This window comes from Taudactylus pleione, unplaced genomic scaffold, assembly GCF_031769625.1.
Source record: "Taudactylus pleione unplaced genomic scaffold, aTauple2 ptg000893l, whole genome shotgun sequence".
Taxonomy (NCBI): domain Eukaryota; kingdom Metazoa; phylum Chordata; class Amphibia; order Anura; family Myobatrachidae; genus Taudactylus; species Taudactylus pleione.
Window position 1 is genome coordinate 705,575 of NW_028285294.1, and position 26,435 is coordinate 732,009.

General features: G+C 45.0%; 1 protein-coding gene across 1 annotated transcript; it reads left to right on the plus strand.

The window, feature by feature from the left end:
• The first annotated feature begins 1,262 nt into the window (after positions 1-1,262).
• Positions 1,263-25,784, plus strand: ZMYND10 (zinc finger MYND-type containing 10). The gene is made up of 12 exons (XM_088459085.1): positions 1,263-1,466; positions 4,354-4,462; positions 7,215-7,331; positions 7,422-7,475; positions 17,793-17,942; positions 18,658-18,746; positions 19,527-19,627; positions 21,512-21,684; positions 21,854-21,979; positions 23,280-23,401; positions 23,480-23,605; positions 25,432-25,784. Exons 1-12 carry the CDS (start codon positions 1,375-1,377, stop codon positions 25,538-25,540), a joined length of 1,368 nt encoding a protein of 455 aa, XP_088315211.1. The 5' UTR covers positions 1,263-1,374; the 3' UTR covers positions 25,541-25,784.
• Positions 25,785-26,435: the final 651 nt, after the last annotated feature.

Consider the following 26,435-nt stretch of genomic DNA (forward strand, 5'->3'; position numbering starts at 1 on the left):
AGGGGGAGCCCGCCACTACTGCCAGCGCCTCTGGTCTGTCCCCAGAGACCGGAGGCAAGAGACTGCATATACCCGCGGGTCGCCGCAGTGACTCGCGTCTTACCTGTTCCCCGGCGATCCGGCAGCAGTCTAGGGATTCCCCAAGAGCACGGCTAGCACAGACTCTGGGGTCCAACTTAAACTGAGGTGAAGGTGGCTCGGGGGCAGGGTATAGAGGAGGATGGACCCAGTGCATCCTGGGAGCTAAAGCTTTAACTGCGTGGTGCCCGTGCATCCAGATCCAGCTATACCCCATGGTCAACCCTGTGGACCCTGAAGAAGAAATAATGTATCATGTAAAGTAGCAGCAGCAGCAAATGTCCATATATTGGTCGCAGAAGCTTTCCTTACTCATGGCGATAGAGGCAACGCTGGTTGTGTCTATTGTTATCGTTTCCATAAACGTATTAGTCATCGGACATGCCTTCCACCTGTCAGTAAATATCAGGACATCTCTAACAGATGACAGTAAATATCAGGACATGCCTTCCACCTGTCAGTAAATATCAGGACATGCCTTCCATATGTCAGTAAATATCAGGACATGCCTTCCAATTGTCAGTAAATATCAGGACATCTACCAGCCGACAGTAAATATCAGGACGTCTTCCACCTGTCAGTAAATATTAGGACGTGTCTACCAGTTGTTAGCTGGTAGACATGGCCTGATATTTACTATCAGTAAATATCAGGACATGTCTACCAGTTGTTAGTAAATATCAGGACATGTCTACCAGCTGTCAGTAAATATCAGGACATGTGTACTGACAGGAGAAACATATTGGTACTACTTTTGATTGCATGGTAACCCAGTTGCTAAACATGCTGGGACCTGTAGTTCCACAGCAGCTGGAGAGCCACAGGTTGCCCACCTCAAGACTAGACTGCGCCCATCACCTAGTTTTATAGTGACATTGGACAAACCTCATATTAAATGTTGGTAAATATGGTCATGCAATAATAAAATACAAATTAATGGCTGATAACTAGCACTGTTACTGACATAACCAAGACTGAATTCAACAATACATCCAGGCGCCACCATGAGGACCCCCTAACAAAGCAACAGGGTGTGCCAAGATGGCGCCGAGTCGCTTCCGGCCGTTACACCCCAGCCAGGCCAAAAGGAAGCTGGAGATCGCTTTCAACTTCCGGTAACGTCACCAATCACAGCGCTTTCTGCGGAGAACGCCTCCGCGCATGCGCAAAGCAGCGAACAAAGAGGCAACGACTGCGCGTGTGTGCAGGAAGTGGGCGCGTTGCCGTGGTGACCAGGAATGCTGCGCCTGCGCGGTAGCAGCTGTGTCACGTTGCTATGGTAACAGACGGAGTAAGATGGAGGGGACCCCGGTGCTGCTGTATGGAGCAGCTGAGGGAATGGTGCAGAGCCTGCAGAGCTTCCCCCTGCGGGATACCGGCTCAGAAGGGTAAGATGCCGGGGAATGGGCGGCAAATGGTGCATATAACTCATTAGTGACTGAGGTACCATATGGGGCTCCTATGACTCCCAGTGAGCACCTGTTCTGCTTTTCCCACATATTGTACAGCTGCAATAAGTGCATTTATTTACTGACATCGATTTCTATGCATGCTGGTGTTTCACCATTTGTGTCAGCTGCCTGTGAATGGGAACCAGCGGACCCTATGGTAAGGCTATGGCAAGGGCTCCCTATGGTAAGGCTATGGCAAGGGCTCCCTATAGTAAAGATATGGTGAGGGCTCCCTATGGTAAGGCTATGGTGAGGGCTTCCTATGGTAAGGCTATGGTGAGGGCTCCCTATGGTAAGGCTATGGTAAGGGCTTCCTATGGCGAGGGCTCCCTATGGTAAGGCTATGATAAGGGCTCCCTATGGTAAGGCTATGGTAAGGGCTCCCTATGGTAAGGGCTCCCTATGGTAAGGCTATGGTAAGGGCTCCCTATGGTAAGGCTATGATAAGGGCTCCCTATGGTAAGGGCTCCCTATGGTAAGGCTATGATAAGGGCTCCCTATGGTAAGGCTATGGTGAGGGCTTCCTATGGTAAGGCTATGGTAAGGGCTTCCTATGGCGAGGGCTCCCTATGGTAAGGCTATGGTAAGGGCTCCCTATGGTAAGGCTATGGTAAGGGCTCCCTATGGTAAGGGCTCCCTATGGTAAGGCTATGATAAGGGCTCCCTATGGTAAGGCTATGATAAGGGCTCCCTATGGTAAGGGCTGCCCATGGCGAGGGCTCCCTATGTTAAGGCTATGGTAAGGGCTCCCTATGGTAAGGCTATGGTAAGGGCTCCCTATGGTAAGGCTATGATAAGGGCTCCCTATAGTAAAGATATGGTGAGGGCTCCCTATGGTAAGGCTATGGTGAGGGCTTCCTATGGTAAGGCTATGGTAAGGGCTTCCTATGGCGAGGGCTCCCTATGGTAAGGCTATGGTAAGGGCTCCCTATGGTAAGGCTATGGTAAGGGCTCCCTATGGTAAGGGCTCCCTATGGTAAGGCTATGATAAGGGCTCCCTATGGTAAGGCTATGATAAGGGCTCCCTATGGTAAGGGCTGCCCATGGCGAGGGCTCCCTATGTTAAGGCTATGGTAAGGGCTCCCTATGGTAAGGCTATGGTAAGGGCTCCCTATGGTAAGGCTATGATAAGGGCTCCCTATGGTAAGGCTATGATAAGGGCTCCCTATGATAAGGGCTCCCTATGGTAAGGCTATGGTAAGGGCTCCCTATGGTAAGGCTATGATAAGGGCTCCCTATAGTAAGGATAAGGTGAGGGCTCCCTATGGTAAGGCTATGGTGAGGGCTTCCTATGGTAAGGCTATGGTAAGGGCTTCCTATGGCGAGGGCTCCCTATGGTAAGGCTATGGTAAGGGCTCCCTATGGTAAGGCTATGATAAGGGCTCCCTATGGTAAGGCTATGGTAAGGGCTCCCTATGGCGAGGGCTCCCTATGGTAAGGGCTCCCTATGGTAAGGCTATGGTAAGGGCTCCCTATGGTAAGGCTATGATAAGGGCTCCCTATGGTAAGGCTATGGTAAGGGCTCCCTATGGCGAGGGCTCCCTATGGTAAGGGCTCCCTATGGTAAGGCTATGGTAAGGGCTCCCTATGGTAAGGCTATGGTAAGGGCTCCCTATGGTAAGGCTATGATAAGGGCTCCCTATGGTAAGGCTATGATAAGGGCTCCCTATGGTAAGGGCTGCCCATGGCGAGGGCTCCCTATGTTAAGGCTATGGTAAGGGCTCCCTATGGTAAGACTATGGTAAGGGCTCCCTATGGTAAGGCTATGATAAGGGCTCCCTATGGTAAGGCTATGATAAGGGCTCCCTATGGCGAGGGCTCCCTATGGTAAGGGCTGCCCATGGCGAGGGCTCCCTATGTTAAGGCTATGGCGAGGGCTCCCTATGTTAAGACTATGGCGAGGGCTCCCTATGTTAAGGCTATGGTAAGGGCTCCCTATGATAAGGCTATGGTACGGGTTCTCTATGGTAAGGCTATGGTAAGGGCTCCCTATGGTAAGGCTATGGTGAGGGCTCCCTATGTTAAGGCTATGGGTAAGGGCTCCCTATGGTACGGGTTCCCTATGGTAAGGCTATGGTAAGGGCTCCCTATGGTAAGACTATGGTGAGGGCTCCCTATGGTAAGACTATGGTGAGGGCTCCCTATGGTAAGGCTATGGTGAGGGCTCCCTATGGTAAGGCTATGGCGAGGGCTCCCTATGGGAGGGCTCCCTATGGTAAGGCTATGGCGAGGGCTCCCTATGGCAAGGGCACCCTATGGCAAGGCTATGGTGAGGGCACCCTGTGGTAAGAGCACCCTTTGGTATGGCTATGGCGAGGGCTCCCTATGGTAAGACCACCATATGGTAAGGCTATGGTGAGGGCTCCCTATGGTAAGGCTATGGTGAGGGCTCCCTATGGTAAGACCACCATATGGTAAGGCTATGGTGAGGGCTCCCTATGGTAAGGCTATGGTGAGGGCTCCCTATAGTAAGTGCTGTTGTTACACATCATTTACACTTTGACTGACTCTGACAGAGCAAACACACAACAAGGAGCGTCCATGGTGCATCCAGCATTTGGAGATGGTGTCAGATAGTACTTATACTGCATTTATGGTAGGGATCAATAATCCATCCATTTACAGGTGTTCAAGATGTGTGCATGCAGAGAATATGGCAGCTCCGGGCTCATAGCTAAATGCCAGTGGTTCTATACCATAAATGAGTAGTTTACTCATATCACATTAAATCCTGCTATATTCATGGTTTGCCCAGATTTCCATGGCAGGATGAAATGATATATGAGCTGTTATTTTGTAACCAGCACTTACTGTCTCCTCTCAGGTGGTTGAGGCAGCACGAGTACATGGAGAAGCTGAACATGCAGGCCATCCTAAATGCATCTGCGGGGCAGGAGGAGATCATCAAAGACCTGCTGGTCACCCACGGGAAGGTAACAGCCGCAGAGCACGTTCCTCCATGCTCTGCAGGAGGAATTATAGGTTGTAGGGGCTAAAATGTGACGCGCTGACTGTATAAAACACAGCCGGCTCTATTCAGAGAATTAATTCACAAGCAGGTTTATCCCAGAATGAAACCAAAATATAATGGAGAAGTCTGAATATTCTGGACAATGAAATGCAAGTGTCGCTGCTTTCTGTGTTCAGCACGTTATATACATTAATACTTTGGTTTTTACTGCATAGAATGGTATGAAGTGTATAGAGGGTCTTCACAAGTTTACGTATAACAATCAGGTTCTGAGGGTGCCTCACACACACACCTAACATGAATCCCTGCGCACGCCATTCCTCTGCAGTACAGGACGGCCAATAACATGTGCACATGCGCAATCTTCATACCATATGCGAATGGCTGCCAGACCTTCCGCACAGAGATCCTCTATGTCAGCTCTCTGCTGTACCTCTGTAATAATGCAGAAATCAGTATTGTGACGCTCGTTATCATTCTGCCCAATAACTGATGGCGAGGAGGCAAATCAGTCTGTTACCATTTTCTACAATATTTTTAGCCTTTCTGTCTCATTTTTAAAAGCATCGCGTCCATTCTAGTTTAATGTGATGTTACTCTCTGGGGATTTGTCTGGTTCCAACATAGCCCTACATAATTATTCATCAAATCACTGTAATGAGTGCAACATCCCAGGGTGTCCCAGGTTACAGCAGGGTTCTCTTATACAGATATGTAGTAATTATGTCGGCAGTCAAAAGGTCGACACCATATTGTTGACTGTCATAATGTCACATGGTTAAAATGTCAACACCTTTCAAATGTTGACACATGAAATGTCGACAATATAAATTTTAGGCTTAGGCTGAAAATTGGTTGCCGACATAGTGTCTAGGTAATGAATGTCGGCATTATAGTGCCTAGGTAATGAATGTCGGCATTATAGTGCCTAGGTAATGAATGCCGCCATTATAGTGCCTAGGTAATGAATGTCGCCATTATAGTGCCTCGGTAAGGAATGTCGCCATTATAGTGCCTAGGTAATGAATGTCGCCATTATAGTGCCTAGGTAAGGAATGCCGCCATTATAGTGCCTAGGTAATGAATGCTGCCATTATAGTGCCTAGGTAAGGAATGCCGCCATTATAGTGCCTAGGTAAGGAATGCCGCCATTATAGTGCCTAGGTAAGGAATGCCGCCATTATAGTGCCTAGGTAAGGAATGTCGCCATTATACTGCCTAGGTAATGAATGTCGCCATTATAGTGCCTAGGTAATGAATGTCGCCATTATAGTGCCTAGGTAAGGAATGTCGCCATTATACTGCCTAGGTAATGAATGCCGCCATTATAGTGCCTAGGTAATGAATGCCGCCATTATAGTGCCTAGGTAATGAATGTCGCCATTATAGTGCCTAGGTAATGAATGTCGCCATTATAGTGCCTAGGTAAGGAATGTCGCCATTATAGTGCCTAGGTAAGGAATGTCGCCATTATAGTGCCTAGGTAATGAATGTCGCCATTATAGTGCCTAGGTAATGAATGCCGCCATTATAGTGCCTAGGTAATGAATGCCGCCATTATAGTGCCTAGGTAATGAATGTCGCCATTATAGTGCCTAGGTAATGAATGTCGCCATTATAGTGCCTAGGTAATGAATGTCGCCATTATAGTGCCTAGGTAATGAATGTCGCCATTATAGTGCCTAGGTAATGAATGCCGCCATTATAGTGCCTAGGTAAGGAATGTCGCCATTATAGTGCCTAGGTAATGAATGTCACCATTATAGTGCCTAGGTAATGAATGTCGCCATTATAGTGTCTAGGTAATGAATGCCGCCATTATAGTGCCTAGGTAATGAATGTCACCATTATAGTGCCTAGGTAATGAATGTCGCCATTATAGTGCCTAGGTAATGAATGCTGCCATTATAGTGCCTAGGTAATGAATGTCGCCATTATAGTGCCTAGGTAATGAATGTTGACAAAACATACTGAACGCGTAATAGAAACATCTGTTATATACTAATGACAGAATAACTTCTTATTTACAGCATCTAGAATTATATATATAATAAAATAATAAACACAAATGACATCAATACAATCAGTTTGAATTTATGTAGAATAATACGTAAGAAAAGAGACCAATCTCTACAAATGACAATAATTGGGAATCAGTGTCTGTAAGATAACTATCCAGAAGGCTTCACATTTCTTAAGGGTTTTAAAAATAAGAAGATAAATAATTTCCCAAGAGATGCAGCGGATGATCTCACAGACTGCGGGATCGCAGAGCTACGGGCAGGGTAACTTCTCTGTAACAAAGCCTCGCAAATGCCGCAGTACTTAGTTGTTACGTTATTGGTATTGGAGACCTGATTCCTTATTAAATCACAGTAACAGCACTGAGTAACGGGCGTAAGTTCATACCAGGAGCCTCCCATTGCCTCCTGTATATACGGTACGCCCTCGAGTAATCGTTATATATCCTAAGGACACTCACCGCAAAGCACAGATCTCCATACTCCTGTACATATTCGTTGTTATTTAATGTCGGTGCCATATATTGATGAGTTTATGGCTATAGATGATATAGATAATCAGTTGTTGTTTTACTTTGTTAAACTTCAGAATTCAGCCATAGTACGGCAATAAATGTGATAATCATAACGTGTCCCAAACCATGGTGGTATAGTAAGGTATCCCCCGCCCCCCTTCTCCTCTCTCTTTCCCAGATTACCACTTTAATCCACGAGTTGATCAGTGTTGAGATCTGGAAGATGAAAGTCTTCCCTGTATTATGTCAGCTCCAGGACTTCTGCCCCAGGAGCACCTTCCCTCTGTACATGGTGGTAAGTGCGGGGAGGTAGGGAATCGCATACAATCCTGGCCTCTTTATATTATATGTACAGCTAATGTTTTCTGTTGTCTGTGTCCTACAGATACATCATGAAGCCACGATTATTAATCTCCTAGAAACCATTTTCTACCATAAGGTGAGAGACACAGAGCTGGACAGAGCAGTGTAATAATGTTATATAGTGTCAGACTCTGGGGCGCAGTCTTCTTTCAGGCCTCCAACATGTGTCATGTCGATGGGAAGCTGAATTTATCAGCGTGTGACCCTCCCGTCCAGCGCCTCTGATATTCTCATTCTCCCACACTGGAAATATGTGTCCAGCCCTCTACAAGCGTCCATCAGTGTCTTATCTCCCTGCTCCCTGCTGACCTTCTCCAAAGTCCAAACATAGTACTGGGACTGAGACTGTCCACAATACACAAGATTCATATAGTGATACAATGTATAGTACAGTATATAATAGGGTATATACAGTATAGTACAGTGTATAGTATGATGTAGTGTATAGTACAGTATATAATATGGTATATATACTACAGTGTATAGTATGATGTAGTGTATAGTACAGTATATAATATGGTGTCTATATAGTACAGAGCATAGTATTAAGTAATGTATAGTACATAATATAATATGGTGTGTATATATAGTAGAGAGTATAGTATGATGTAGTGTATAGTACAGTTTATAATATGGTGTCTATATAGTACAGAGCAAGTATTAAGTAATGTATAGTACATAATATAATATGGTGTGTATATATAGTACAGAGTATAGTATGATGTAGTGTATAGTACAGTATATAATATGGTGTATATAGTACAGAGTATAGTATGATGTAGTGTATATAATATAGTACAGAGTATAATGTAGTGTATAGTACAGTATATAATATGGTGTGTATATATAGTACAGAGTATAGTATGATGTAGTGTATAGTACAGTATATAACATGGTATGTGTGTGTGTGTGTGTATGTATATATATGTATAGTATAGTATAGTATAGTGTTTGTACAGCCACAGGCTGAGACTAAGCGATGATGTTGATGATAGCTATAAAATTTGTGGTGTAGTATATTAATTCTGGATTAAATAATAAAAGTGTTGAAATAAAATACTTACGGTGGATAAGAGGTGAGGATATATAAAATAGGATAAAAAGTATTAGGATAAAATGTAAAAGGTATGAAAATAAATAAAAATAGTTGGCGCAATCTACATATAGTAGTATTTTAAACAAATCAATTGAGGAATATTAAAGTATCAATATGTACAGTATAAATACAATAAAATAAATGGAATAATAAAATATATTAGATAAAGCATATATTGAAAAAAATATATGCTTTGATTATCTAATATATTTATTTATTATTCCTTTATTTTATTGTATTTATACTGTACATACCTATTGATACTTTAATATTCCTCTATTGATTTGTTTAAAATACTAATATATGTAGATTGCGCCAACTATTTTTATTTATTTTTATATCTTGTTTATATCAGGTGACTTCTGATTTTTGTTGGCAGCATTTTCTTATATAGTGTGCATTATCCACCACCTACTTTGTGCCTCACTGCATTAGGCTAGACAGCGCAGTCTCATTCTGTTATATCACGTTCATTTTTAAAATGTAAAAGGCGAAGGAAATAAAATAAACAATCAAAATAAAATAAAAATAATAAAATACCAATCCAGATAAAAACCAAAAATAAATAAAAATAGATATAATAAAATTAAATGAGGTAAATAAAACAATAAAAACAATACTATTACCAAACAATGTTATACAATATAAGTAGGTTAAAAAAAATAAAAAAAAAGGAATGGGTGGTTAATACCACGATGAATGTTTACAGCCCTTTATAGTATGGTGGTGTGGAGCGATGGGAAGTCCAGTGTGAATGAAATAGGTAGAGGACACTTCACCCCGCTGGAGCTAGAACTGATGCTATCTGTCCCTACCTGAGGTCTGCATGAGCCTCTCCTACCAGCGGTGACCGGCGATGTTCAGTGTGGACCCGATCGGATGACCACGGCGCTTCAGATATGACGTCAGACGCCTCGATGTTCTTACTGAGGTCCTTCTCCCTCCAGCTAGTGATTCGCCTGCACTTTTCCACGTTATATCAAACGCGTTTCGCATCGAGTTCATGCTTTTTCAAGGATGCTTGAGGTTAAGTCTTTTGCTCTTTAAATAGGGAAACTTTAATCAGCAAATTAGGTCATGGCTGGGACCGGAAGTGCTTCTTTTTGGTGGCATAAAGCCATAGGTAAAAACTATGTATTGTTATGCATTGTTTGGTAAAAAAAAAAAAATGAACTCAAGTGTGAATAAAACAAGTATATATAAAAACAAGTATATATGCAAAAAGATAAAATTTATAAAAAATAATTAATATAAAAATAAAATTAAAAAAGGGGAAGAATAAAATAATAAGAAAAAGATAAAAGAATAAAAGTGGGAAAAAAATAAAAACATTTGTATTAAAAAGGTGGTCAGAATGGGAAATGTATGAATTGAAGATGTATTGGCTAAAAAGTGGAACTGGGGTGGACAAGTGTGGTTATTCTGGATTAGGTTAGGTTAAGAATGCTTTCAGTTCTATGTCTATATTGAGTCCTTTTGGTTCGAGTCTGTAGTTCGTATATATACTTTGTTTCAGTTCTTTTGAGGGTTTTGATGAGATCTTCACCCCCCCAATGTGGTTGTACTTTCTGTATGGCCTAGAAACTTTAGTCACTTTGGGTCCTTTTTATGATGTTCTCAAAAATGGGCTGAGAGGCTGTGGGTTCTTAATCCTTTTCTTATACAGGTGTGCCGATAGTCTTGTTTTGATTTTCCTCTTTGTTTGGCCTACACATTGAATGCCACATGGGCATTCTAGTAGGTATATAGCTCCTTCAGTTTCACAGGATATACACTCTGATTTTGAATTCTTTATTTGTTAATTTTGATTTGAAGCTTGTGGTGGGTTTGGTTGTTGACTCTTGATTTTTGCACCCTTGGCACTTTAGGCAATAAAAGAAACCTTTGTTGTCCGTAGGGATTTTTTATTTTGGCAGTGGGAGAAAACTTTGAGTTAGACATTGTTTCAAGTTCTTTGCTTTCCTATACACAATTTTTTGTTTTGTTGGTAAATTTTTCTTCAATTCTTCGTCTAATAACAGGATTCGCCTGCCAGTGGTTGTTTAGAATCTTCTCTCTTTCTTTGTGGTTGACATTGTATTGCGTGATAAAGGTGGTTTGTGTTTCTGGGTTTTTGTTGGTCTTTTGGGTTGTATTTAATCAGGTCTTTTCTATTTAGTTTTGAGATTTTATCCATTTGTTCTTGTTGTGTTGTTGCTCTATATCCTTTCTGTAAAAATTTGTTCTTCATGGCTCTACTTTGTTCTTCATATATATGGTCTTATGTCTTAAACGTCAGAACTGTCCCCCGGGGCTATTCTTTATCAATTGTATATGTTGATTACTGTTATAGGCCAACATGTTATTTCCGTTTACTTTGTAATGTGGGTTCTTGTTTGAATGTTGTTTTTCTTGATGTATATCTCGAGGTCTAGAAATATTACTGTTTCTGTGCTGTAGGTGCTTGGGAATTCCACATTTAGTAGGTTGCCGTTCATGTATTTGAAGAATTTCTTTAGTTCTTCCTGTGAACCATTCCATATGAAAAATAGGTAATCTATATAAAATGGTGTATATATAGTACAGTGTATAGTATGGTGTGTGTGTGTGTGTGTGTGTGTGTGTGTGTGTGTGTGTGTGTATACAGTCAGGTCCATAAATATTGGGAGATTGACAGAATTTTCATATTTTGTCCTCTATTCACCACCACAATGGCTTTGAAATGAAACAAACAAGATGTAATTTAACTGCAGACTTTCAGATTTAATTTGAGGGTAATTACATCCAAATCAAAAGAATGATGTAGGAATTACAACGGTTTCTATATGTGCCTCCCACTTTTTAAGGGGCCAAAAGTAATGGGACAAACTAAACAATCCTAAATCTAACTTTCACTTTTTAATACTTTGTTGCAAATCCTTTGCAGGCAATTGCAGCCTGAAGTCTGGAACGCATAGACATCACCAGACGCTGGGTTTCATCCCTGGTGATGCTCTGCCAGGCCTCTACTGCAAATGTCTTCAGTTTCTGCTTGTTCTTGGGGCATTATCCCTTCAGTTTTGTCTTCATCAAGTGAAATGTATGCTCAATCGGATTCAGGTCAGGGGATTGACTTGGCCATTGCATAACATTCCACTTTTTAGCCTTGAAAAACTCTTTGGTTGCTTTTGCAGTATGCTTCGGGTCATTGTCCATCTGCACTGTGAAGCGCTGTCCAATGAGTTCTGAAACATTTGACTGAATATGAGCATATAATATTGCCTGAAACACTTCAGAATTAATTCTGCTGCTTTTGTCAGCAGTCACATCATCAATAAATACAAGGGAACCAGTTCCATTGGTAGCCATACATGCCCACGCCATGACACTACCACCACCATGCTTCACTGATGAGGTGGTATGTTTTGGATCATGAGCAGTTCCTTTCCTTCTCTTCTCTTCCCATCACTCTGGTACAAGTTGATCTTTGTCTCATCTGTCAATAGGATGTTGTTCCAGAACTGTAATGGCTTTTTTAGATGTTGTTTGGCAAACTCTAATCTGGTCTTCCTGTTTTTGTGGCTCACCAATGGTTTGCATCTTGTGGTGAACCCTCTATATTTACTCTTGTGAAGTCTTCTCTTGATTGTTGACTTTGACACATATACATCTACCTCCTGGAGAGTGTTCTTGATTTGGCCAACTGTTGTGAATGGGTTTTTCTTCACCAGGGAAATAATTCTTTTGTCATCCACCACAGTTGTTTTCCGTGGTCTTCCGGGTCTTTTGGTGTTGCTGAGCTCTCCGGTGCGTTCCTTCTTTTTAAGAATGTTCCAAACAGTTGATTTGGCCACACCTAATGTTTTTGCTATCTCTCTGATGGGTTTGTTTTGATTTTTCAGCCTAATGATGGCTTGCTTCACTGATAGTGACAGCTCTTTGGATCTCATATTGAGAGTTGACAGCAACTGATTCCAAATGCAAATGTCACACCTAGAATCAACTCCAGACCTTTTACCTGCTTAATTGATAATGAAATAACGAGGGAATAGCCCACACCTGTCCATGAAATAGCTTTTGAGTTGATAGTCCCATTACTTTTGGCCCCTTAAAAAGTGGGAGGCACATATTGAAACTGTTGTAATTCCTACACCGTTCACCCGATTTGGATGTAATTACCCTCAAATTAAATCTGAAAGTCTGCAGGTAAAGCACATCTTGTTTGTTTCATTTCAAAACCATTGTGGTGGTGAATAGAGGCCAAAATCAGAAAATTCTGTCAATGTCCCAATATTTATGGACCTGACTGTATAGTACAGTGTATAGCATGATGTGTATAGTACAGTATATTTTATGGTGTGTGTGTGTGTATATATAGTATAGAGTATAGTATGGTTTAGTGTGTATATTTAGTAGTGTATAGTATGATGTAGTGTATAGTATGTTATAGTGCCTTGTACAACATAGTATTTAGTATAGTACAGTGTATAGTATGATATAATTTATAGTATGGTATAGTACAGTATATATGATGTGTGTATATATAGTACAGTGTATAGTATGATATAATTTATAGTATGGTATAGTACAGTATATATGATGGTGTGTGTATATATAGTGCAGTGTAATGATTTTCAACTCGAGACACACTACGCAAGATTTTAAAATTGCCAAGGCACACCATCCGGCAATGCAGTGTGTGCGACCTATGAAAAAACATACACATTGGCTCCCACATAAAAAAAAACACACATACATTCCTCCACAGGAATAAAACGCACATACATTGGCTCCCACAGGAATAAAACCCACATACATTGGCTCCCACAGGAATAAAACCCACATACATTGGCTCCCACAGGAATAAAACCCACATACGTTGGCCCCCACAGGAATAAAACAACACATACGTTGGCCCCCACAGGAATAAAACAACACATACGTTGGCCCCCACAGAACTAAAACAACACATATGTTGGCCCCCACAGGACTAAAACACACATACGTTGGCCCCCACAGGACTAAAACATACATACGTTGGCCCCCACAGGAATAAAACACACATACGTTGGCCCCCACAGGAATAAAACGCACATACGTTGGCCCCCACAGGAATAAAACGCACATACGTTGGCCCCACAGGAATAAAACGCACATACGTTGGCCCCCACAGGAATAAAACGCACATACGTTGGCCCCCACAGGAATAAAACGCACATACGTTGGCCCCCACAGGAATAAAACGCACATACGTTGGCCCCCACAGGAATAAAACGCACATACAATGGCCCCCACAGGAATAAAACATACTACGTTGGCCCCCACAGGAATAATACACACATACATTGGCCCCCACAGGAATAAAACACACATACATTGGCCTCCACAGGAATAAAACGCACATACGTTGGCCCCCACAGGAATAAAACGTACTACGTTGGCCCCCACAGGAATAATACACATATACATTGGCGTGGAACACAGCAGGTGCTAAACTAGTCTCACACTGCCGCCATCTTGCCTCATAAAGCACAGGACCGCAGGGGAAGGAGCGGCACACAGCAGGTGCTAAGCTAGCCTCACACTGCCGCCATCTTGCCTCATAAAGCACAGGACCGCAGGGGAAGGCACGGCACACAGCGGGTGCTAAGCTGCTCTCACATTGTGCAGTGGACGTTGCTTAGTGTGTAGAAAATAAAGTAATTAGTAATCAAAATAATCCCTACTGGCTCACAAATGTTGAATGATGAAACCGTTTCGGCATTTATATTAAACTAGCTGGAGTACCCGGCGTTGCCCAAGATTTTAAGAACTTTTGTTCACACATCATCCTCCAACCAACCTCTCCTTAGGCTGGTCTCACAAAAAGTGTGACAAACTTCCCCATCAACAGTCCTAAGGTCTTTGAAGGAAGTAGGACCTGTAACGGTGTAAAGCAAACTTCGGAGATAGAAGCATTCAAAATTTGTCGGATGTACAGTGTAAACACGGTCAAGAGCTTCTGTTGCTCTGATACCAGGATGACTATCTACAGCGACTCCCTGTTTTCTGCGCATAAAAACTTTGGGAGAAGCATTCCATTTGTAATAGTACACAGTACAGCAGGGTCCTTGCAAAGTCCTCATTTTGACACAGTTGGAAGAAAGAAGTGAATGTTGTTGCGTAATTTGGTAGTCCTAGAGCTGAGAATGCTGGGAAAACCTGCTAAAGCTCTCTTCGATAATAAACATTAAGGGCAAAATAGCAGGCATTCGCTATTTAGCGAGCACACGATTTTCGGCCGCACTGACTGGTTCGCGCATGCGTATTACAATCCGTACGCATGCGCAGATGTGCGAACATCGCTCGGAACGAACGAGCGGCCGCTTACGAGCGGCTCCGAATCAGGCCCTAAGATCATGACAACACAAAAGGCTCACTCCAAGACCCTACCCATATGCCGTGAAGCCCCACAATGAGCGTAGAGCAAAAATTTAGGTTTTTTAATTAATTAAAAATGAACAGTAATTTCAATTGAAAATTTTTTTAACTGGCCTTGGCCGTGTTTTTAATACGCTCGTATGTAAAATTTCACGATCTTGGCTTGTAAACTGTGGATTTGTATAGAAGGACAGAAGTAGGGATGGACATCGATGTTTGCTGGCCATCGATGTTTTCATTCGATGTTTGTGACTTTACCATTCAATGGCAGCATTCCGATGTTTGCTGCCATCGAATGGTAATTATTCAATGGTGTTTCGATGGTGGCTTCTTTTTTACTTTAAATACTATAAGCTATGCCTCCCATGGCTGCTGTGTGCTGTGTCTCTGCCTCTGATAACCTTTCTGGCTCATGCTGCTGGGATCGTTGGAGGCTATCTCTCACTGCCTCAGACCTGGCCCTCCCTCCCCTCTCTGCTAGCTCTGATTGGCTCTCTGAGACAGTGAGAGCCAATCAGTGTGCAGCCATGGCCCAGCAGCAGCAGTCACTCACAGACACACACAGAGGGGTATTCAATTTGAAACGTTAACCTCGCCAGCGAAGTTTTCGCCGCACATCGGAAGTTTTTTCGGCAAAAAAGTTTTGCGCGCGCTCCCGTTATCCCCGTATTCAATTTGAAATCATCGAAAATGGCACCCGGCGAAACTGAAATCAGCGATAACTTCGCTGATTTTCGGGAAAAAGACCATAACACCCCCAAAAAGTTGCTTTGACATGGGGGATCACTCTGGATACCCCCGATTAGCCCTTATGAAGGTTTTTGGGGTCTTTAAACGGGCACAATAGCTGCTATTTTTGGGATTTAGGAAGGTGGTGCAGAATAGTATTTAGAAGTTGGGTTTTTTTGCAGAAAATAACTTATCCCAGCAAATTTGGGGTACTTGAAAATGGGGGTCAGCATATTTAAAAGTTGCTAAAGTGAAGTTTTAAAAAAACGTGAAAAATCCACCTGCCGCAAACACCTGCAATGAAAAAACCACCTGGGGCATACTTGGAGACCCCCCCTAGATTCTAGTTCGCTAGTTTTTAACTTTGTACCCCCCAATTTTTTTTTTCGCCCCAAAAATGAAAGTGCTTTTTTTGGGGTCTTCTGAGGTATCATTTAAAAACATTTTGACACAGTTTACCTTTGAAGGTTGCAGGGTGGTTTCCAAAATGTTGCACCCCAAAAACCCAATTCTGCACTTTTTTTCGCCACCCATTCCTTGGTGATACTTTTTCGCAGGGTCGAATGCAATATACTTTTCGCACTGGCGAAAAGTTTTCAAATTTACGGTGTAAAAGTAAAAACGGCGAAAATAACGTCATCCGAGCGAAAACATCGCAGAAACGGAGTTTTCGCTCCATATTGAATACCCCTGATAGAGTGATAGATAACAACGTTTATACCAGCAGAGATGGGGAGAGATGTCTCTGCTGGAGCTGTAAGAGGTTCCTTTTCTGTGTGTTATTATAAGTATATTTATTAATGTTTTTACACTTCAGTTTATTGTTGCTATAAGTGCCCACAGCAGCAGCGTGGCAGTGCCAGTGTATCTCATTCTCCTCCCGTCCTCAGTCAGCTCTGCCTTGCCTGGGTTTTTTATTTTGTTTTTGTTTTTTTGTTCCTTCGTGTCTGAGCCCCTCCCCCCAACCCCGCCCCTTTACTATTCATATGAATAGTTTTTACCATTGAATGCTTTTGATACGATGGTTAGTTACCATTGCATCGAAAGATTCAATGGTGGAAGCACTGCCGTCATATGATGGGTGGGCTTCCAATGTCCGTCCCTAGACAGAAGGACAGAAATAGTATACATAGTAGAGATAAGAAAGGTCTTAAATATCACCACTAGAGGCAGCAGACAGCAGTGCTGAGTGCAGGGCCCCACAATGAGCATCCAGCAAAAATGGTGGTTTTTAATGAATTAAAACTTAACATTAATTAATTTCGATTAAAAAAATTTTTAGTTGCCTCGGCCGTGTTTTAATACGCTCGTATGTAAAATTTTACGATCTTGGCTTGTAAACTGTGGATTTGTATAGAAGGACAAATTTTCGCTTTTATATAGTATATAATAACAGCTCCCCGTCTACATGTTATACTCAGTAACGTTCCCTTTCTGAATAGTGTAACCTGCTTATAAACCTCAGGAAGAGCAACTGTCTCGCAGAGGCCTTTATTATACACACAGTCCTGATTTATTTCCCCATGGTAGGAACTGTGGTGTCCATCTCCTGTGTCTGGATTCCAGCTCCCCATGGGAAATATCCATCATGTCACATTATAAAAGCCTCAAGTCATCATTTCTTTCTAAATGAAATGGGCGACACAACCAGTGCGAGAGGTGCTGTGTCCATAGCAACTGCAATGCGATGTCTCCCCTCATCCCTGACCGTTAGAAGCTGTGGATTAAACAGTCCATCAAAGTGTTCCTATATATAACATTAGTCACAGGAATATCTCACTACCTGCAGTCCATGTAAATGAGGGGATGGAGACATATTCGGCGGACTTTGGGGGAGATGTATCAAACCCTGGAGAGAGGTAATGTACCAGCCAATCAGCTTCTGTCAATTTTCAAACACAGTCTGTAAAATGACAATTAGAAGCTGATTGGTTAGTTCTTTATTTCTCTCCAAGGTCTGATAAATCCTCCCCATTTTAGGATATTTAAAAGAACATTTTAAGCCAATGTGGCTTCTTGGTGGGGATTTATATAGTCATTTCATACTTTCCTGGTGTTTTTAGTTTTGCCTAAATGACAGTACAGAGCTACAGACCCACCGTGAGCGGCCAGTCCCTGGTTGTAGATTTATATTGGGGTGACAGATCCATTTTGTTTTGGTGACGTTTCTCTTTCTCCTTTGTGTAATAGGAAGTCTGTGAGTCCGCAGAGGACCTGGCCCTGGACCTCGCAGATTACTGTCACCGTAAACTGATCGCGTTGGTGTCGCGGAGCTCTGCCGGAATCCCGAGCCAGGACAGACTGCTACCCATTGCTGCCAGTGCGACCTCATCCCTAGAGGTACAGGAGTAGCCGGGGATCTGGGGGGGAAAGTAGATGGAGAATGGGAGCAGCTCTCTACACATAGGTCAGATACGGCTGTTAGTACATACTATGACGATATTACACACAGTACTGTCACTATACAGCTGATCTGCCAGACTCACATCTGTATTTCTACCTCACTGCCCAAAACTAAGCCATTAAATACACTTTATAGCCAGGAGTGGCATAGATATATCCTGGGCTGCTGCACATTCTATACATACAAAGATCCGTAGTCATTCCGTCGTATTCAGTACGCGCTTTAGTGAAGTCATTACATGAAACATCTGGAGGTCACTTGGTTGTTTTAATTGTTGACGCCTTAAAGTGACTTTCAGTGTTTGTGAATGCGGAGGATAAGGTGTTTTATTATAGATGTTGTTTTGTGACGGATAATATGCCCCTTACTGTGGTGTGTCAGTCAGTCATTATATTCTTATATATAACAGAAATACACCTGGAGGTCACATCATAAATACCAGTTTTAGTAACTTGTCACCCTTTGTCTCCCTGGATCCCAGACACCTAAACTAGATTGTTAGCTCACATGGACAGAAAAAGCCTGCTATATCAGTGCCGTATACTGTAATATCATCCTGCATGTAATGTGCGCTAGGTCCCCTCATATACCTCTATAGAAACCCCAGACTGAAGCTCTCCCCCCATGATCCCAGTATTCTCCCACCCGCAGGAGATACAGCAACAAGCTGAGGCCTTGGAGTTTGACATCGCAGTGAAGTGTATCTCAGTCTTACGTTACATCACTGACCACACAGACAGGTAACTGACCGGGGGATGCTGTGACTGGTCAGAGGGGGGGTTCCGGTGATCCCTGTGAGTCTGACACCTATTCTATATACAGCCTCCCGCTCAGTGTGACCACACAGACAGGTAACTGACCGGGGGATGCTGTGACTGGTCAGAGAGGGGTTCCGGTGATCTCTGTTAGTGTGACACCTATTCTATATACTGTATACAGCCTCCCGCTCAGTGTGACCACACAGACAGGTAACTGACCGGGGGATGCTGGGGCTGGTCAGAGGGAGGGTTCCGGTGATCCCTGTGAGTGTGACACCTATTCTATATACTGTATACAGCCTCCCGCTCAGTGTGACCACACAGACAGGTAACTGACCGGGAGATGCTGGGGCTGGTCAGAGGGGGGGTTCCAGTGATCTATGTGAGTGTGACACCTATTCTATATACTGTATACAGCCTCCCGCTCAGTGTGACCACACAGACAGGTAACTGACCGGGGGATGCTGGGGCTGGTCAGAGGGGGGTTCCGGTGATCTCTGTGAGTGTGACACCTATTCTATATACAGCCTCCCGCTCAGTGTGACCACACAGACAGGTAACTGACCGGGGGATGCTGGGGCTGGTCAGAGGGGGGGTTCCAGTGATCTCTGTGAGTGTGACACCTATTCTATATACTGTATACAGCCTCCCGCTCAGTGTGACCACACTGACAGGTAACTGACGGGGGATGCTGGGGCTGGTCAGAGGGGGGGTTCCGGTGATCCCTGTGAGTGTGACACCTATTCTATATACTGTATATAGCCTCCCGCTCAGTGTGACCACACGGCTGCTGAATACCCACAACCTGCCCTGCGTCCTGGTGGAACTGCTGCAGAACTGCCCCTGGAGCCGCCGAATCAAAGGTATAAGCTCCCCTACGACGTATATACCGTGTACTGCACAGCACGGCAAGATATTCCTGTACACCTTACACACAATCATTATACTATTCATTATCATTATCCTGTTGCTGCTGTCCTTTTTTCATTACATTTTTATTACAATTATTTTGTCACCATGACATCGGTTTTCTTATCACCGCCCACTGATTGTAATCACTTGTACAACGCCAGGTTCCAGTGATAGTAATACAAACAGAGATTTGAGGTGGGGGGACGGCCCTGTGTGAATATTTTCTATCTTGGTCCATGTTATATACATTTTTTATCTATCCCCTATTTATATGGCGATCACACGTCATAAGCTGGGAACACACTGGACAAGTCAGGCCGACCTATCGCACCGCGGGTACACATCAGAGCGATGTTCTGAACGACTGAGAGATCTCTCGTGCCGTCCTTCATTAACATGAATGGGGCCACTTGCGATATATCGTCAGGTTTGATGTGCAACACGGGTGCGCGCACTGCACGATATGCACAATATGTTGTTACAATTTGGCCAAATCGTAACAACATCGCTCCAGTGTGTAACCTTACTTACACATCCCGCGTACTGTAGGAATGCCAGTGTGTACCCTTACTTACACGTCCCGCGTACTGTAGTAATACCAGTGTGTACCCTTACTTACACGTCCCGCGTACTGTAGTAATACCAGTGTGTACCCTTACTTAGACGTACCGCGTACTGTAGTAATGCCAGTGTGTACCCTTACTTACACGTCCCGCGTACTGTAGTAATACCAGTGTGTACCCTTACTTACTTACACGTCCCGCGTACTGTAGTAATACCAGTGTGTACCCTTACTTACACGTCCCGCGTACTGTGGGAATGCCAGTGTGTACCCTTACTTACACGTCCCGCGTACTGTGGGAATGCCAGTGTGTACCCTTACTTGCACGTCCCGCGTACTGTGGGAATGCCAGTGTGTACCCTTACTTGCACGTCCCGCGTACTGTGGGAATGCCAGTGTGTACCCTTACTTACAAGTCCCGCGTACTGTGGGAATGCCAGTGTGTACCCTTACTTACACGTCCCGCGTACTGTGGGAATGCCAGTGTGTACCCTTACTTAGACGTCCCGCGTACTGTGGGAATGCCAGTGTGTACCCTTACTTAGACGTCCCGCGTACTGTGGGAATGCCAGTGTGTACCCTTACTTAGACGTCCCGCGTACTGTGGGAATGCCAGTGTGTACCCTTACTTAGACGTCCCGCGTACTGTGGGAATGCCAGTGTGTACCCTTACTTACACGTCCCGCGTACTGTGGGAATGCCAGTGTGTACCCTTACTTACACGTCCCGCGTACTGTGGGAATGCCAGTGTGTACCCTTACTTACACGTCCCGCGTACTGTGGGAATGCCAGTGTGTACCCTTACTTACACGTCCCGCGTACTGTGGGAATGCCAGTGTGTACCCTTACTTACAAGTCCCGCGTACTGTGGGAATGCCAGTGTGTACCCTTACTTACAAGTCCCGCGTACTGTGGGAATGCCAGTGTGTACCCTTACTTACAAGTCCCGCGTACTGTGGGAATGCCAGTGTGTACCCTTACTTACAAGTCCCGCGTACTGTGGGAATACCAGTGTGTACCCTTACTTACACGTCCCGCGTACTGTAGTAATGTCAGTGTGTACCCTTACTTAGACGTCCCGCGTACTGTAGTAATACCAGTGTGTACCCTTACTTACACGTCCCGCGTACTGTAGTAATGTCAGTGTGTACCCTTACTTACACGTCCCGCGCACTGTAGTAATACACATTTGGAATCTTGGATTATTAATAAGAATGTGTTCCAGTATAATGTTGCTTCCAGTTCCAGAATCCCCTATCCCTTCGTCCTGTAGGTCAGCTGCAGAAGTACGAGAGCGGCCGCTGGTTGCCGGTATCGGCTGAGGACCAGCAGAAGATGACCAAGCTGGACGGCCAGGTCTGGATCTCGCTCTACAATCTTCTGCTGAGGCCGGAATGTCAGCAAAAATACAACATTAACAACTTCATTAAAGGGCAGCTGGTAAAGGTAACGTGTCCCCGATACAAGCAGGTGGCAGTCAGTGTACTGTTCCTTCTCCACGCCGGACCCTATATACATATTATACCCTCAGTGCTTATTACATTGCTGTTATTATATTGTCATGCATTCTGCGTTTCATGTCTTATACTATTATTTATCTCCGGTATAATTTCAGCTTCGTTCTTTTCTCACCGAAGTCCTTGTTGACCAACTGCCACATTTAGTGGAGCTGCAGCGTTTTCTCGCCCATTTGTCTGTGAGCGAACCGGCGCCGCCGCAGAAGAGTCTGGTTTTGGAGCAGGTACAGTAAGGAAGCGCTGATCATTAGTGTTGTGTTTGGAAGGTCTCTGATTACCTCATTTACAGACCACCACATCTACGGACACTGTGGGTTGGCAGTTTCCTCAGATACAGTAGATTGGGTGACAGTTTCCCTACTAGTGTTCTGGCTATCGGGCCTGATTCTCTACATGATAAGTAAATGTGTGCATTCACTTTGTGATCGCATCCTGAAATAAGGACGCCCACTTCCCCTTACTCACATCCGTATACTAGAGGATTATAGAAATTGCTACCAGCCATGCACTCTATCAGTGGTATGGCCACTCAGTGGCTAATTTATGCACGCCCCTGCAATTGCGTTGAGATGCACTGGCACGCCTGCGTTCGCCCAACCACCCCCCCATCACCACCCACAAACGGCCCTTTCTGTCAATCATTCTGCTCTGGGTCTGCGTAGCCTCTGCAATCGCAGTATTGATTGCAATGCAAGTTCGCGCACGCACACTGCATACGCAACAATCAACCGTTTGCGTGCGTATTAGCAACTACGTTCCTTGCTGAATGAGGCCCATTGACCACTGTGAGCACAGAACCGACCGTTCCTTTGCAGATTACCCAGGGCTTCGCTGATACAGAGATATAGAGAGACACAGACTCATTAACGGGTACAGATGTGTCACCTGGCGAGGGTGAGCTGCGCAGAGTGCTGTAACGACTTGTTTGCGTATGTTACGCTCTAATGTGCGTCTTAGTCACGACACGATGTGACAAAACCGCTTCACGAGACCGAACTGAATAATTTGATATGCGACACTTGTACAGATTCAGACTCATTCACACACAAAAATATACAACGGAACTTGGCGTGAAACAAACAGCCGTGGCCGCTGCCTTGTAGCACTTCGTATACAGATTCTGGCTCAGTCACACTCTGATATACAGGTGTCGCATCTCAGTGTAATCAGTGCAGTCTTGTGAAGCGGTTTTCTCGCATCATGCTGCGACTAAGATGCACAGTGGTGCTAAAAAGACGCTCGGCGCAATACTTTTGCGAATGGGACCTGGCATGCTGAGCAGGACTGTTTGGTACAAGTGCAGCAGTAGTATCTGTAACAGCAGGTGGAGCAGATTTGGAAGTCTCTTGGGAAACATGAGGAAGATGTAGAGAGATTCAGGGCGTAATCACAGGAAGCAAATGCGCAATGAATAATCGCCATCTATGAAGACTAGGCCTAGAGATCGGCTCCTACTCATAACAGACACAATACAAGCTGAACAATTTTGCTGACATCACATCCCCCCCCCATCCCATCTGGCAGATTCCGGAGGTGTGGGACGCCATTATTAGGGAGAATTCTGGGAAATGGAAGGCAATTGCGAAGCACCAGGTGAAGACTGCTTTCTCTCCCAGTGAGAAAGATCTGCATCACCAGGCTCAGAGGTCAGTCACCTGCAGATTCCTGGTGTATAGTCCCCCTGCCCAAATCTGCACTAACCTGAAACCTGGTTCTGCAAACAGGTGGGCGCAGACCTACAACATTGATGTCATGGAAACACTGGTGCCAGATAAACCCAAGTGTAGGTCGTGTGGCGCAGAAGCCAGCAAGCGATGCTCCAGGTGTCAGAGTGAGTGGTACTGCAACAGGTGAGTGTGACAGACGGGCAGGGCTTGGGTACTGCAACAGGTGAGTGTGACAGACGGGCAGGGCTTGGGTACTGCAACAGGTGAGTGTGACAGACGGGCAGGGCTTGGGTACTGCAACAGGTGAGTGTGACAGACGGGCAGGGCTTGGGTACTGCAACAGGTGAGTGTGACAGACGGGCAGGGCTTGGGTACTGCAACAGGTGAGTGTGACAGACGGGCAGGGCTTGGGTACTGCAACAGGTGAGTGTGACAGACGGGCAGGGCTTGGGTACTGCAACAGGTGAGTGTGACAGACGGGCAGGGCTTGGGTACTGCAACAGGTGAGTGTGACAGACGGGCAGGGCTTGGGTACTGCAACAGGTGAGTGTGACAGACGGGCAGGGCTTGGGTACTGCAACAGGTGAGTGTGACAGATGGGCAGGGCTTGGGTACTACAACAGGGGAGTGTGACAGGCAGGCAGGGCTTGGGAACTGCAACAGGTGTGACAGATGGGCAGGGCTTGGGTACTGCAACAGGTGAGTGTGACAGACGGGCAGGGCTTTAAATACTGCAACAGGTGAGTGTGAGAGGCGGGAAGGGCTGGGTACACTGTGGGTGTTTGAGCTTTAGGGTGAGGAGGGGAATGGAGGTAACAGGAAGCCACAGACTGAGAGTTATATAGTGGAAGGAGCAGGGTGCCCAGCAGCACAGAGTATATCAGGAGATGAGTGATATGTAAGTTAGTGAGGACAGGGCTGCATGTGACAGGGGCAGTGACATGATGTGAGGAGGGTAATGGAGGCAGCAGGAAGCCACAGACTGAGAGTTATATAGTGGGAGGAGCAGGGTCCCAGCTGTGTAGAGTATATCAGGAGATGAGTGACGTGTTAGTGAGGACAGGGGCAGTGACATGATATATATACTGGGAGGAGCAGGATCCCAGCTGTGCAGAGTATATCAGGAGATGAGGGATGTGTTAGTGAGGACAGGGGCAGTGACATGATATATATACTGGGAGGAGCAGGGTCCCAGCTGTGCAGAGTATATCAGGAGATGAGTGATGTGTTAGTGAGGACAGGGGGCAGTGACATGATATATATACTGGGAGGAGCAGGATCCCAGCAGCGCAGAGTATATCAGGAGATGAGTGGTGTGTTAGTGAGGACAGGGGGCAGTGACATGATATATATACTGGGAGGAGCAGGATCCCAGCAGCGCAGAGTATATCAGGAGATGAGTGATGTGTTAGTGAGGACAGGGGCAGTGACATGATATATATACTGGGAGGAGCAGGGTCCCAGCAGCACAGAGTATATCAGGAGATGAGTGATGTGTCAGTGAGGACAGGGTTGCATGTGACAGGGGCAGTGACATGATGTGAGGAGGGTAATGGAGGCAGCAGGAAGCCACAGACTGAGAGTTATATAGTGGGAGGAGCAGGGTCCCAGCAGCGCAGAGTATATCAGGAGATGAGTGATGTGTTAGTGAGGCCAGGGGCAGTGACATGATATATATACTGGGAGGAGCAGTGTCCCCAGCAGCGCAGAGTATATCAGGAGATGAGTGATGTGTTAGTGAGGCCAGGGGCAGTGACATGATATATATACTGGGAGGAGCAGGTTTCCCCAGCAGCGCAGAGTATATCTTACATGATGCTGTAGGGTTATAGCACCTTCTCTTACTAATAACATTCAGTTACATACATGCTGTGGAAATGGACGAGTTATAACAGCTTAGTTTACTCGGGTATCTCCATCTGTTCCGATAAAGATGGACAATGGGAGGGTACACTAGACCCATCCGTCTTCTATGTGCTTATTGGATCCATCCTTCTCTTTGCCATCAGGCCATGCCAGGTGAAGCACTGGGAGAAGCATAAGAAATCCTGTGACCTGGTCAGTGACGCTATAAAGAAAGTGAAGGAAGAGAGTAAAACGCAAACGGCGGTCGCCTGAAACATCTGCCAGGAATGCGCTGAAGCCAGCAGTGGTACTCCAATCAGCGGGGATACCAGCGTTATACGATGTACTGAGTACCTGGGCTCTCTGATCAGTATTGCTATATTATTTATGATTACCGTCCTCACTGTCCCTGTAGGCTCTGTATATTAGTCCTAGGGGCAGGTGAGGAAGGAAGAAAGTTCTTGTGCTGGATGTTTTTTATTGTTTAGGGTAAAAATAAAGGATAAAATCTGTTAAATAAATGACATTATTTTCTAACAATAGCTGACTTTCCACTTCTTTTCTCCTCCTGAACCTGTCGTAGTGAATTTTAATTTACTGCCTGTAAATGTATTACATAATGAAAGTCAGTTGCTGACTAGTTCCACAGAACTGTGCATAGGGACATAGAGAAGTCCTGTAATTATTACCTTTTATTTAATGTAGGCATCCGTCCGTCTATGCGAGGATCTGGCCTCCTTCATGCGGATGCATCGCACTGTCCACTGTTCCGCCTACGGCTGTAACGGAGTGTGACCCAATGCCACCGTGCAGGCGCCATCGCTGCCCCCCCCCCCCTCCCGCTCCTAGCTACTGGTTATCAGGAACAACACCCTGAAGCCAGTGTCACAGCAGTGCCGTCCTTAGGACGCTCCGAGCACCCTGAAGCCGGTGTCACAGCAGTGTCGTCCTTAGGACGCTCCGAGCACCCTGCAGCCGGTGTCACAGCAGTGCCGTCCTTGGGACGCTCCGAGCACCCTGCAGCCAGTGTCACAGCAGTGCCGTCCCTAGGACGCTCCGAGCACCCTTCAGCCGGTGTCACAGCAGTGCCGTCCTTAGGACGCTCCGAGCACCCTGCAGCCGGTGTCACAGCAGTGCCATCCTTAGGGCGCCCCGAGTACCCTGAAGC

Excerpts from the sequence above, each read along its gene's own strand:
- ZMYND10 (XM_088459085.1), top strand. The coding sequence starts at position 1,375 with ATGGAGGGGACCCCGGTGCTGCTGTATGGAGCAGCTGAGGGAATGGTG. Across the intron at positions 18,747-19,526 it reads ATCACTGACCACACAGACAG|CCTCCCGCTCAGTGTGACCA; the intron begins GTAACTGACCGG and ends TACTGTATATAG. Across the intron at positions 23,606-25,431 it reads AGTGAGTGGTACTGCAACAG|GCCATGCCAGGTGAAGCACT; the intron begins GTGAGTGTGACA and ends CTTTGCCATCAG.